The sequence below is a fragment of the Delphinapterus leucas genome, chromosome 8, assembly GCF_059928025.1.
Source record: "Delphinapterus leucas isolate spDelLeu-1000000601 "Yukka" chromosome 8, BTC_Dleu_Yukka2, whole genome shotgun sequence".
NCBI classification, from domain to species: Eukaryota; Metazoa; Chordata; class Mammalia; order Artiodactyla; family Monodontidae; genus Delphinapterus; species Delphinapterus leucas.
In genome coordinates, this window is record NC_143136.1 from 52,522,163 (window position 1) to 52,535,347 (window position 13,185).

The 13,185-nt window shown below is 36.1% G+C and overlaps 1 protein-coding gene across 11 annotated transcripts in view; it reads right to left on the minus strand.

Annotated features, from left to right (window-relative positions):
• The window catches only part of UBE2E3 (ubiquitin conjugating enzyme E2 E3), a 143,560-nt gene that overhangs the window by 56,772 nt on the left and 73,603 nt on the right, over positions 1-13,185 (minus strand). For all 11 annotated transcript variants that reach the window (XR_016394113.1, XM_089916609.1, XM_089916611.1 and 8 more), the window contains exons 4-5: positions 5,478-5,610; positions 1,426-1,573 (exon numbers count right to left, since the gene is read on the minus strand). Coding sequence is in view for 10 of the 11 variants with exons in the window: in XM_089916609.1 (XP_089772735.1) it covers positions 1,426-1,573; positions 5,478-5,610 (281 nt within the window). In the remaining variant the exon portion in view is untranslated. The remainder of the gene's footprint in view (positions 1-1,425; positions 1,574-5,477; positions 5,611-13,185) is intronic.

Genomic DNA, 13,185 nt, shown 5'->3' on the forward strand with positions numbered 1-13,185 from the left:
CTTTAATATACAAAAACTATTTTTCACTCAGCATTTTATTGAATAAAAGTGTGCTAGATGATGATATTTGTTTTTCTACGGATATTTAAAAATTAATTTTTCCAAACTCAGATCCTATGATGCAATGCTATGCAGAATGAAATATTTCCTTCATTCTGTACAATAACACAACTTAAATCATTACCCTTACCTCCATTTGAAAGCTTACTTGCCATTTTGCTTTAAATAGTACTGAGTGAGAAATTGAATCTGAGATGTAAATTTTATTCTGAATTTATTTTTCAGAAAAGGTGTACTGTGTACTATGTACAACATTTGAAGTACACCAAACAGCAGCCAGTAAAATGTAAAGCTCTCTTCCCTCCTGACTCCAACTACTCAGAAGTTTCTCTTCCTGGCAAATAATTTATACCTGTTCACAGCATTTCTACCCAGAGACATTATACACATATATAAGCATTTAGAATATTGTTACGCACGTGTGTTTTTTTTCAGTGCCTTGCTTTTTTACTTAATATATCTTAGAGAGTTTTCTCTATCCATTCACATAGAGCTACCTCATTAAGCTACATCCTCTATTAATGGGTATGTAGGTTATTTACAATCTTTTGCTTTAATAAAAGATGCCACAATGAATATCCTTCTATATATCATTCTATCTATCTACCTACCTATCTACCTACCTACCTATCTATCTATCTATCAATCTGTATTTTGGGTATATGTATAACTGCTAGGCCTAATATAACAGTAATAACCTTTGGTGATTGATTAAATATTTAGAAAAAAATAAGCCAACTTCTTTAAAAAATGACCACTTAGTAAGACAGCATATGCGAAATCCCAGGTCTAAACATTATTTTTTCAAGTCAGCTACCCACATTAAAGATCATGTGTGGCTGTTAGGCATTTCTTACAGATTATGCACTAATGACTTTACCTGAGTTCTTATAATCATAATCTAGTCTAACTCTCTCATCGGCTGTCATTTTAATATCGACTATTACCACATCTAATACAACCAACCATAACCCGAAAAGGAAGGGAGAACAAGAAGCCCTTCATTACTGAGAGGCTGCGTTAAAGCACATGGCAGAATGGAAGGAGCAAGAGAAGGTGGCAGTGGTGTAAGAAACATTACTTTACTCGCGTCAAAAGGGGTTTGTGCAACTCCATTAATTTAGAAAACAGAGAGTCACCAATGACAGGGAGAAAATAATTATAGGGTAGTACGCCATTAACAAATTAAAGGAAGTTATTGTGAAACTTCTGGTCTATTCTAATTGAAATGGCATTGATAATTTCCTCAAAAAGTGTTTTATGCTGATCTTTCTACCAACAGCATTTACTTCTCAAATTCACTTTAAACTGAAAAAACTGCAGTTTTTGTAGCCTCATTGTATGTGTTAATAAAAATCTGCTTACCAGGGTTGCAGTCTGTCAAAAGAGAACAAATTGACAGCAAAACCTTTGAAATAGTCAAAGCAGGGCTCCAGTTGTCTTTAAGGATGTCCAGGCAGATGACTCCCTGACTATTGATGTTGCAGTGATAGATTCTGGTGCGGAAAGTAACCTAAGGGCAGTGACATTAAAGACAGAAAGAAAATAAAAAGCTTTATTACCAACTAAAACTCTCACTAGCAAATATGAAGTGGAACATATCACAGATCATAGCAAATAGCATATAATTTCATCGAAGAGCTAACAAACACTAGGTTTAAGTAATAGCAAAATTAAATGGATTTATTTAATTCAGTTCAAAGAAATTGTTTTTACCCAGTATAGCTGGAACTATATTGCTTTTAAACCAAATGAGTCGCTGAATTGTTTAAACAAATGATACGGTAATTCTATGAATGTATGTGTGGGCATGCACACATACACCACTATTTAAAGACAGGAAGTGAGGGGGAACAGAAACGTTTTGGTGCCAAAGGTAAGAGAAACTAGTGAAGAATTTTTTTAAACATAAAACTAAAGTTACGTTAGTTTCTTAGTAGAAAAAGGTCACCAACTTAGCTAAATCTCTTGCCACGTGTCAGAAAATACTGGAGAAGGTTGGTGAAATCACCAGCCTTTCTACTTCTCAGACTTTCATTTCCACAAATGGCTCACTGTCTTGTTAGACTGAGACAGTAAAATGAAACAAGTAAGGTCTTAAGCTACTGAATAAAGGAAACTATTATATCCTTGAGATATGTGAAAAAAGAGAATAAACCATAGAAACAAACACTCACCAGTTTCAAACAAACACAAACACAAATTGGGTGATTAATTCTTAATTTGGAGTTGCAAAGAAAGAAGACAGTTCCTGATCCCTTGGAACTAGCAATGTACTGTGATCTCCCAAGTGGAGTCTGGGAAGAAAATGTTTAAAGCACTCAAAAGTGTATTTCTGATAAGGACGCATAATTAAAAACAAGAAAGAAACCACTGGCGTAGTGGGGAAGGAGGAGAAAGAGACCACAGTAGTACTCATTTTATCCACACTTTTGCTTTCCATGGTTTCAGTTTTGGACCCCTGAGGTCAACTGGGGTCCAAAAATATTAAATGGAAAATTCCAGAAATAAACAATTCATAAGTTTTAAATTTTGTGCTATTTTGAGTAGCATGATGAAATCTTGCACTGTCCTGCTCTACCCTGCCTGGGTGTCCAGCATAATCCTGCCCAGTCAGTCTACTAAGTAGCATCTTGGCTATCAGTTCAATTGCTGCAGTATGGCAGGGCTTGTGTTCAAGTCACCCTACTTCATTTGATAATGGCCCCAAAGCTCAAGAGTAGTGATGCTGGCAACTGAGATCTGCCAAAGAGAAGCTCTAAAATTCCTGCTTTAAGTGAAAAGGTGAAAGTTTTTGACTTAACAAGGGAAGGAAAAAAAATTCTACACTGAGGTTGCTAAGATCTATGGTAAGAATGAGTCTTCTATCCATGAAATTATAAAAGGATAAAAACACTTGTGCTAGTTTTGCTGTTGTACCTCAAGCTGAAAACGCTACAGGCATAAGTGCTTAGTTACGATGGAAGAGGCATTAAGTTTGTACAAGATATTTTGAGACAGAGAGAGACCACAAACACATAACTTTTATTACAGTATAGTTATAACCTCTCTAACTTTATTATTAGTTATTGTTAATTTCTTACTGTGCCTAATTTATAAATTAAACTTTATCATAGGCATTTATGCATCGGAAAAATAGCATCATATAGGGTTCAGTACTATCCGTGGTTTCAAGAATCCACTGAGGGTCCTGGAACATACCTCCTGAGGATAAGGAGGGACTACTGTATATAACTCTAGAACTGTTCTAACACAGTACATACTAGTTACACAGAGCTCTTAAAGTGTGGTTATAAGAATTAAGATGGGCTAAAAGTGTAAAATACATACCAGATTTCAAAGACAATATCAAACAGAATGTAAAATATGGCGTTAATGATGCTTCTATTGATTACATGTTGAAACGACGATATTTTTGGATACACTGGATTAAGTAAAATATTATTAAAATTAATTTCACTGTTTCTATAAAAAATTACACATGTAGCTTGCGTTATATTTCTATTAGGCAGCCCTGCTCCAGAATATGGGAATAATGTATGTTCATATCATTGACAGCTGACTACTCAATAGATACGCATGGCTTACAAACACAATTAATACTCTGATTCCTTTCAGCTTTTAACAATCAATGAACAGAAGAGAATTAAATTTCTATTATTCTTCAAGAAGTTCAACACCTTATCTGAACTTCAAAAATAAGCAGAACTGTAGAGAAATAATTATACCTAAACCAAGATACAGCAGAAGTCTTATTTCTTTTTCACTTGTCCAACTATAGATCTGAAGAATGCTTCATAATACTGCATAAGATATCTTAGGGGAGAGGAAGGAATCAACATTAAAGGGTTAGAAAATAAAAATATTGAGACTTTAGCAAAAAAATTAACATGCTAAATTAATAAATAGCCATATTAACCAAAATAATTATGACAAATCATATACAGAAGTATGCTAGTCAATCTCTATTTCCCACTAAAAGATTCTAAGAAAAATGTCTCTTCCTTTAACAAAGTTTCCCTCATGTATAAAAATTTCATAAAAACTAAATCTTACAAACTTTTTTCTAATTTTGCTACCACGTTAAAACCAATTTCCAATATGAAAAATGATGGAAGTAGAAATAAGCCTCACTATAAATACAGTCATGTGCTATTTTGCTAAGGTTTTGTTTGCTGTAATACAGAAAACTTAAGCACTGAAGGCAAACTGAATAGTTAATGATATACTGGCTTTTAACATGTGTCATTTTGAATGTGAATACAATCTGCAGTATTGTTAACATGAGGGTTTTGTCCCTTTCTTTGATTGATCTAGCAAGAGATACTCGACATACCCGAGAACATTAAATAAGACAATCATTTAAAGATCTTAGGTTCTGATGGAACCACAAAGTAAAGCACTCAAAAACTGACAGCTGTAGTTGAGAGCCAATACCTCTAGATGATAGGGAAACTTGGTATCTGCAATTTGAGGTAAATACCACTAGGTGGAACTCTTGTTACCTTGTTAGATAAGGGAGAACCAATCTGCCTTCTTTAAAAAAAAAAAATCCTTTATTTTTACACACACACACACATAACACACGTGCACGTGAGGCAGGCATTAAATCGCTACATATATTTTAAATAGTGAAGGGAACATAAGGAACTAGGTTGACAGTTAAGGGCTTGATAACACTTCTCCCTGACATGTCAGAAGTCTTTCTAACTACAGCATAATTATGCTCAGGCTTAATACTGATGGTAAAAACTGCTGGCTTGACTATTTTATTGGGAGAAGTCAGAGGAGGAAGCTATTCAAGTAACTGTTATGTTTAAGACTTGAAAAATAATTGCCAGTGGTCACAAGACACAACTCAACCCTTCTCGCTGTTATCCACCTAATTCACATTCAGAGACAACAGGAGGCCTATGTCACCCAGCCGCCCTCACTCCCATTAATGCATCATACTTACAGAGGGCACAAAATAAGTCTATTAAATAGTACGAGTTCTCTCTTCTTTGCTATAGGTTTCTAGTCTTTGCTCATCTATAAAGATAGGGTATTTAACACAAGATTCAAGTTACTTAACTCTTCTTTCCGGAAGCTGTCAGACAAATTTACTTTTTATCCCAACAGGTTTCTTAAGCAAGGTTCATAAGATACTTTTTCTCATATCATAAATCTAAAATTTATGTGCTTACTGATGTGCAAAGTGGCATACTTTTATTTACAATTAACAAACTCTCTGCTGATTACAAAGTTATTTGTAAAAGACACAAATTAATTACTTCTAGTTTTAAAATCCTTGGTTACATGAGAGTTTCTGTATAATCCATGAAAAACAATTAAATAAAAAAAACTGCATCCATCCCCTAGAATAAACTGACTGTGGAAAAGGATAAGTATTAAAGAATGCAATTCTAGGTTCTTACCTTTGGTGGCTTAAATGGATAATCAGATGAAAATGTGATATCCAGAAAAAACACACCACCTTCATATACAGAACCTGGTGGACCAAGTATAGTCGATCTCCATTCATAAATGTTATCTCCTTTAGGCCCAGCACTATTTAAAAGAAATTAAAAATCAATGTGTATATCTGTGATCAATGAACTTAACATCTTAAACCAATTAAGTATCAAAGGTAAATTAGCAACCTAGAACAATAAGAGATAAGTATAAAAGAAATAAGTCTCAACCAACTTGTGCATGCATGTGTGTATAAACATATTTGGAAATATTTCTAACTTACAGAAAAATCACAAAAACAAAGAACACCTGTATAACTTTATCCAGAATCCCATTTTGCTCATTTGCTTTATCAACTCCCTCTCTCCCCTCTCCATCTCCTAAAAAAACAAAACAAAAAAAAAAAAACCACACACACATACACAACACACACACACAAAGTGCTTTTTTTCTGAACCATTTGAGAGTAAGTTGAATGTATCATGGCCCTTTCCCCATAAATATTTCAGGGTGCATTTTCTAATACAACTGCAATATAGCTACAACTTCAGTAAAAGTAAAATCTATACAATACCTACAATCTACAAAATAATGTTGTCAACTGAACCAATTAGGCCTTAGAAAAAAATCTTAATTTTCCTCCAGATACAAGATCCCAGTCTTGGGATCAAACATCTATACATCCTGTGCCTTTAGTCTCCTTTAATATAGAGCCTTTTAGCCTTCCTTTGACTTCTATAATATTAATAATTTTGAAGAATACAGTTTTTCTTTTAATAGAATGCTCAGCATTTGGAACTCGTCTGATGTTTCCTTATGATTAGATGCAGGTAGTTCAGTCCTGGCTAGAAGAGAATGTAAGTGATGCTGTGTTCTCCTCAGGGTGTCACATCCAGAGGCACACTGGTGATGTTAATTTTCACTATCCAGATCAAGTGCTGTCCAATTTTCCTACTGCAACCAATAAGCAACCTTTGCAAATACCCCCACTCTTCATCAGAATTTCTCCCCTAGATTTAACATCGACTTGTGATTCTTGGCTAAACTAAACCTTACTATGATAGTGATAAAATCATAATTTTCCAACGTCAGCATTTCCTCCACATTTACCAGGTGGCCCCTGAGCCCCCTCTTCTCCTGATTCTATGAATATGTATGTGTATTGTTGGTGAGGTCTCATGGATTCCTATCTTTTTTCCTCATGATTTAGAATTCTTACTGAATTTAATTATTTTGACACTCAAATCACCCCAGATTTGGCCACTGGGAACACCTTCAAAATGACCCTGTATCCTTGTGATAGGCCACCATCATTTTTTTGAACACTTCCTTATTTTCTGGCCTAACGATATGTTCCAGGCTCCCATCCTTGGAATCTGCCATTTCTTCAAGGAGTCCTGGTTCCTTTTAGTGGGAATGTTGTTCAAGGTCTGTCTGAGTGCTAGGTGCTACTAAACCCCAAGTACATTACATTGTGTTCAACACCATCATTTCATTTATAAACTACAATGAGAGATAATTCAAATAAAGTCTAAACTCACAGTTATTTGTTAGGAAGACACATCCAATGCCCCTTAAACCCTTTTCAAATTTACCTTACAGACTTCCATTTTTCTCTAACCTTTACACTATAGACTAACTTGACTTTCTGCACTAAGTTATGTATAAAGCTTTTCTTCTTTTAAAATGACCATCAGTTTATAAATGATCTGCATGTTTGATTTAATATAAGTGCAAACCTGCATTGATAAAGCAACCACACTAACTACAATAGGACATTCAGGTATACATTAAATGATTTAACTATAGCTTATTAATTCTGTAAAACATACACTGCAGACTGTAAACATCAAGTAGGCGATGCTATCAATAATCACTCTGACAACAGTTCATACAGAAAGGGTGGAGAAAACTTGACGGTACAATCAAAATGTTTACAGGATGTTTCAAAAACCTATTTTTAAGGCAGATATATATGAACTATAAAATCTTACTTTTATGGCCTATTTAGGGAAAATGCACTTTTGAAAAATACTATTTTCTAAGTTTTACGTATACACAGCAACTGGAACTAATTACAGTAATGGCTCATTGTTCTGTCATCATCTGAGAATCAGGTATATTCCTCAAGGGAATTTTCACTGTAACTAAAAGCATACAAAATGAAGTACCAATTTTGTTTAAAAAAAGAAGTTTAAACTGATTCAATGGCATTTCCTTTTCTAAGTTAATTTTTCCCTTGATGACTCAAAGTAATCGTTATAAAATTAAATTATAGTATGAGACTTTTATAGTACAGCTGCTATACTAAAATGTTTTAAACTACACATGTCACACAATGATAATAAAGATGACGACGACGATGATGAGCAGCTAAGGTTTACTCCATAATAAGCCAAGCATTTGTCAAAGCACCACAGTGTATATCTCATTTAATTCTCCTTACAAATCTATGAAGTAGGTACTATTATTACATTCCTATTTTTAGATGAGGAAACTAAAGTTCAGAGAGTTAAATAACTTTCTGTATGTCCCACAGCTACAAAATACTCAGAGAATTTGGACAAAGTCTGAATAAATCTCTATTGACTTCAATAGTTTTGCTATATTTGTATTTCCTCTTATAATTTCAGTGCTACTATGTGTAATTTAATCTCCAGTCAAGTTTTGCAAACACTTACTTGGGTAGGAACCCAAGGAGAGCAATTCTCCAAAGAAACCAAATTTCCTCGGTGATATTCTTTGGTTCTTGGCAGAAGAACTATGTTATGCTTCAGATGGCTGGGGATTACTATATTTTAATGAATCACGGAATTTCAGCATGAAAAGGATCTGGTTGAAGCCAAACCCCTCCTTTTACACTTGAAGAAACCAATTCACAGAAAGTAAGCGATCCATTTTAACTCTGCTCTGCCAGTTGGTAGAAGAGCTGGAATTCCCACACCAAGTTCTTGGTTCTTAAATTTGCTGTCTTCTCAGTTATGCTACTCTGCTACAAGACACTAAGGATATGGTTATTGCAGCAGGATACGAAATGTGACTTTCCCTACTGTTTTGGAGTAGACCTAGTAGGGTTGCAGATTATGGCTGTGTTCTAGGAACCTAGCCTAAGGTGATTTAGGGCTAAAAACCCAGCTCTTGCTGGCTGCCTTGCCTGGAGTAAGAGCCCCCATTTTCCTTCTCACAAAGGTGCCCCCTGCTAATCAAGATGGGGGGCTGGGGGCAGTAAGGAGGGTGTGTGTGGGTGTGCTGGAGGCACGACTGACTCCACCCTAATTCAAACGTAACATTTTATAGGCTAGTAATTGACCTGCCACTGAGGCTTCACAGCTGAGTAGAAAATGGGTGCTAATGCTGACAATCTCAAGATAGGTGCTAGCCACACCTTTTCACTAGTTCTCAATCTTCTCTCTTTCTCTTTTCCAAAAGGACAACACTCCAGCAATTCTACACTCCATCCTGGATCATCTATTTTTCCCTCTCTGGTGAATCATGCCCACAAGAACGCTACAAGCGCCACTTCCCCAATCTTTATTTAAAAACTAACCACGATTCCTTTACCCCTTCCAGCTCTCATTTCAATTACCTCTAACAGGCTCTTAACTCCCGCCGCCACTCCACTGAAACAGCCCTCATCCAAGGTCACCAGTGACCTCATCACTAGACTCGATGCTCATTTCTCAATCTTCATCTTATTTGACTGGCCCAGCAACATTTGACACAGTTGGTCACTTCTTCCTCCTTGATATACTTTCTCTGCTTTGTTGCTAGAATAAAACATACTTACTGGTTTTCCTCCTAACTTTCTTTGCTTCTCCTTCTCAATCACTATTGCTGTTCCTTATCTCCCTAACCTCTAAATATTGCCAATCCTCCAGAGCTCAGTCCTTAAACCTCTTCTCCTTTCTAACTACATCTACTCTTTTGTTGATCTCCTGCAGTTTTACGGCTTCCAACAGCATCAGTAAGCTCTGAACCTACAAACCTGTATCTCTAGCCTACATTTCTATACTAAATTCCAGAGCTATACATCTAAATGCCTACTAAACACTCTTTATTTTGAACTCTAATATTTTGTATCCAGTAATTTTGAAAAGTTGAACATGCCCCAAACTGAATCCCAGATATTACAATTCCTCTTACAAGCTTCCCTAATTCAGCTAATGGCAACTCTTTATCATTCTAGTTCCTCAGGGCAAACACCTAGACCTCACCCTTGACAACACTCTTTCTATCCCACCTCCTGTAAATTCCACTGGTTTTATCTTCAAAACATACCTCAAATTCTACTACTTCTCCCTACTCCTACCACCTCAACCATAATTGAAAACACCAGCATTCTCTGTCTGGTTAATTACAATAGCCTCCTCGCTTCCACTTGAGACCCTAAGCCCCACCACAGTATTCTATTCTCAATGACAACCAGGCAGAGCGATAAGTAAATCAGATCACGGGACTCTGGTCAAAACCCTCCAACGGCTTACCTCCTTATTCTGTGTTAAAGTCAAAGTCTTCTGACCTATAAGGCCCATAACCACCACCATCCTTCTTATCTGCTCCTCCTTTCCTCGCTCAACTGGCTACAGCAACCTGTTTCTCCAACTAAAATGTACATTTCCACCTCAGGGTCTCCGCACCAGTGTCTCTGCCTGGAATGCTCTTCCTCAAGATACCCACATGGTTTGCGCCACCACCTTCTACAGGTCTTTCTTGGCTCAAAAGCCACCTTCTCAGTGAGGCCTTTCTTGGCCACTCTATCTAAAATGTCACAGTCTCCACACATTTCACCCGCCTTTCTATTTTTTCTCCATAGCATCTATCACTCTCTAACATATATTTTATCTATTTATCTTACTTATTATTGTCCGTCTCCCACTAGAACTGGAAGCTCCGTGAGGCTGCAAGATGTGGACCAGGCTCTTCAACTTACGGTGAAATGGGCTTTTTATGCCCTGAAAATCAGATGTATTTTAATAACTCAAAGTGACTAAAGAGTTGTGGGATCTGCCCAAGGGGAGAGGAAAGAGAGATCTCATGGAGCAGTGGGCCCCAACCTTTTTGGCACCAGGGACCGTTTGCGTGGAAAACGATTTTTCCAAGGACCGGGGGTAGGGGGGATGGTTTCAGGATGATTCAAGCACATTACATTTATTGTGCACTTTACGTCTATTATTATTACATTAGTTCCACCTCAGTTCATCAGGCATTAGATCCCGGGGGTTGGGGACCCCTATCATAGAGCATGTTTAATGGCAGAGGAAAGGGGGAAGCAGAAAGGGAACTTTTCCTTAAATGGGTATCCCCTGCTTTTAAAAAATTCCCTTTATGCTCTTTGCTCTTACGAAAGACTTACATTAGTACCTGTTTTCACCAACCAAAAGAGATCCAAAGAAGATTTTCGCTTTTACAAAAACAGGTGAAAAGCAAAAACAGCGTTCAGTCTGTTCTGCAGTGAACATTTTAGAGACAGGGAGAGTGGCACCACCAAGCTCCTTCCCCTGGAACTACACTCAGCATCTCAGCATCAAGCCTCCATAGCTTTGAACTGTGTCTGTAAGCATCTGTGCTTGATCTCGATTTATTTTGTGCAGCCATTAGCAAGATGTGTCCTAAGGTAACTGCTTCTTCGCTTTACATCATTTAGGCTTACAAAAGGTTTTATAGGGACACTCTACTTTCAGATAGTGGGGTAAACATGTACTAATTTCATAAGAAAGGGTTCATTTACTTAGTAACTTACTTCACTGATACAGCAGAAGTAAAATTCATTCCAGTTCTGAGTCAAATTAGAAAAAAGCAGAGACAAAGTTAACAGGGACTTTGTTTACTGCAACCTCAATATTTTGCTAATGCCAAGTAGAAAGATCAATTGTTAAATTTCAGAATTGAGGACGTAAATTTTTGTTTAAATACCACTAAGATAAAGAGTAGTATTTTATTTTACTGTTTTTCCCCTGCAAACATTACTTTCCTCCCTTTAAATACCATGTTTCCCATAGCTATTATATCTTCTGCACAAAACAAACAAAAGTAAAAGGCAGGCAGAAAGTTTAGATAGAGTGACAAACTTGCACCTGGGAATTTTCTGTTACTAGCTGCTCTTACTGTTAATGAGTAACAATATTTTAAACATTAGCAGCAAGAGGACTGATCTTAGCAAAATCCATTTTCTCATCACTTGAATATTCGTTCAGCAATTACTGTTACTGCAAGGGTCATAAACACTAGCCTTTTACACAGCACTGGAGTGATTCCCCACAAGAACTCTCAAATGCCTATTTAATTTAATAACAGATTCCCTTTTACAAATATCCTTTTCTTAACACAATGCTTTTTTATACAATTTTTAAATCTCATACTAAGCCAAATGCAAAGATTTACACTAAAATCTGTATGGTTTTTATCCCTATGGCAATCTTAAGAAGAGCTGAATTAAATTCAAGGAGAAAAGAATATAACATATGTCTGACTTAAGACGGACATAACTATGAAAAGTGGTGTACTGGTGAGTGTTCCGTCCTAAACCATTAAATTGTTAAAATAAATATACCCGTGTGTGTAGTGTGCATTTAAAAAAAAGTACTAATATAAAGTTCTTATTTAAGCGTGGGTTTAATTTTACGGCTACAGAAATGAAAGAGCTTGAACTAAGATGCCATATTGGTATAACTTCAACAGACCTTATCCACCATGACTAAATTTTAAAATACTATATATTAATATAGAACCTGTTAAAATACAAATAAAATCAAAGAAGAACTAAATAAATGGAGAATACTATATGTTCATGAGTAAGAAAACTCAATACTGTCAAGATGTCAGTTCTTCCCATCTACGGATTCAATGCAAACGCATCAAAATCCCAGCCAATTATTTTGTGGATATCAACAAACTGATTAGAAAGTTTATATGGAGAGAAAAAGATCCAGAATAGCCAACTCAATATTGAAGGAGAACAAAGTCAGAGGACTGCCAGTATCCAACTTCAAGACTTACTATACAGCAACAGTAATCAAGACAGTGTGGTACTGGCAAAAGAATAGACGAATAGATCAATGGGACAAAACAGAGAGGCCAGAAACAGACCCACATAAATAAAGTCAAGTGATCTTTGACAAAGGAGCAAAGGCAACACAATGGAGCAAAGACAGTCTTTTCAAAAAATGGTCCTACAACAACTGGACACCCATATGTTAAAAAAATGAAATTTAGACACAGACTTTACACTCTTCACGAACATAAACTGAAGATGGATCACAGGCCTAATATAAAATGTAAAACTACAAAACTCCTAGAAGATAATATAGGAGAAAACTTAGTTGCCCTTGGGTATGGTGACGCCTTTCAGATACAGTACCAAAGACACAATACAGGAAAGAAATAATTGATAAGCTGGACTTCACTAAAATTAAAATATTCTGCTCTGCAAAAGACAACGTCAACAGAATGAGAAGACAAGTCACAGACTAGGAGAAAATATCTGCAAACAACACATCTGATTAGGACTGTTATCCAAGATACACAAAGAACCCTTAGAACGCAAAGAAAAAATGAATGACCTAATTAAAAAATGGGCAAAAGACATGAACAAAGATACTGCACCGAAGAAGATACACAGATGGCAAAAGAACATATTAAAAGATGTCCAACATCACATTTTGGTGTGGACTG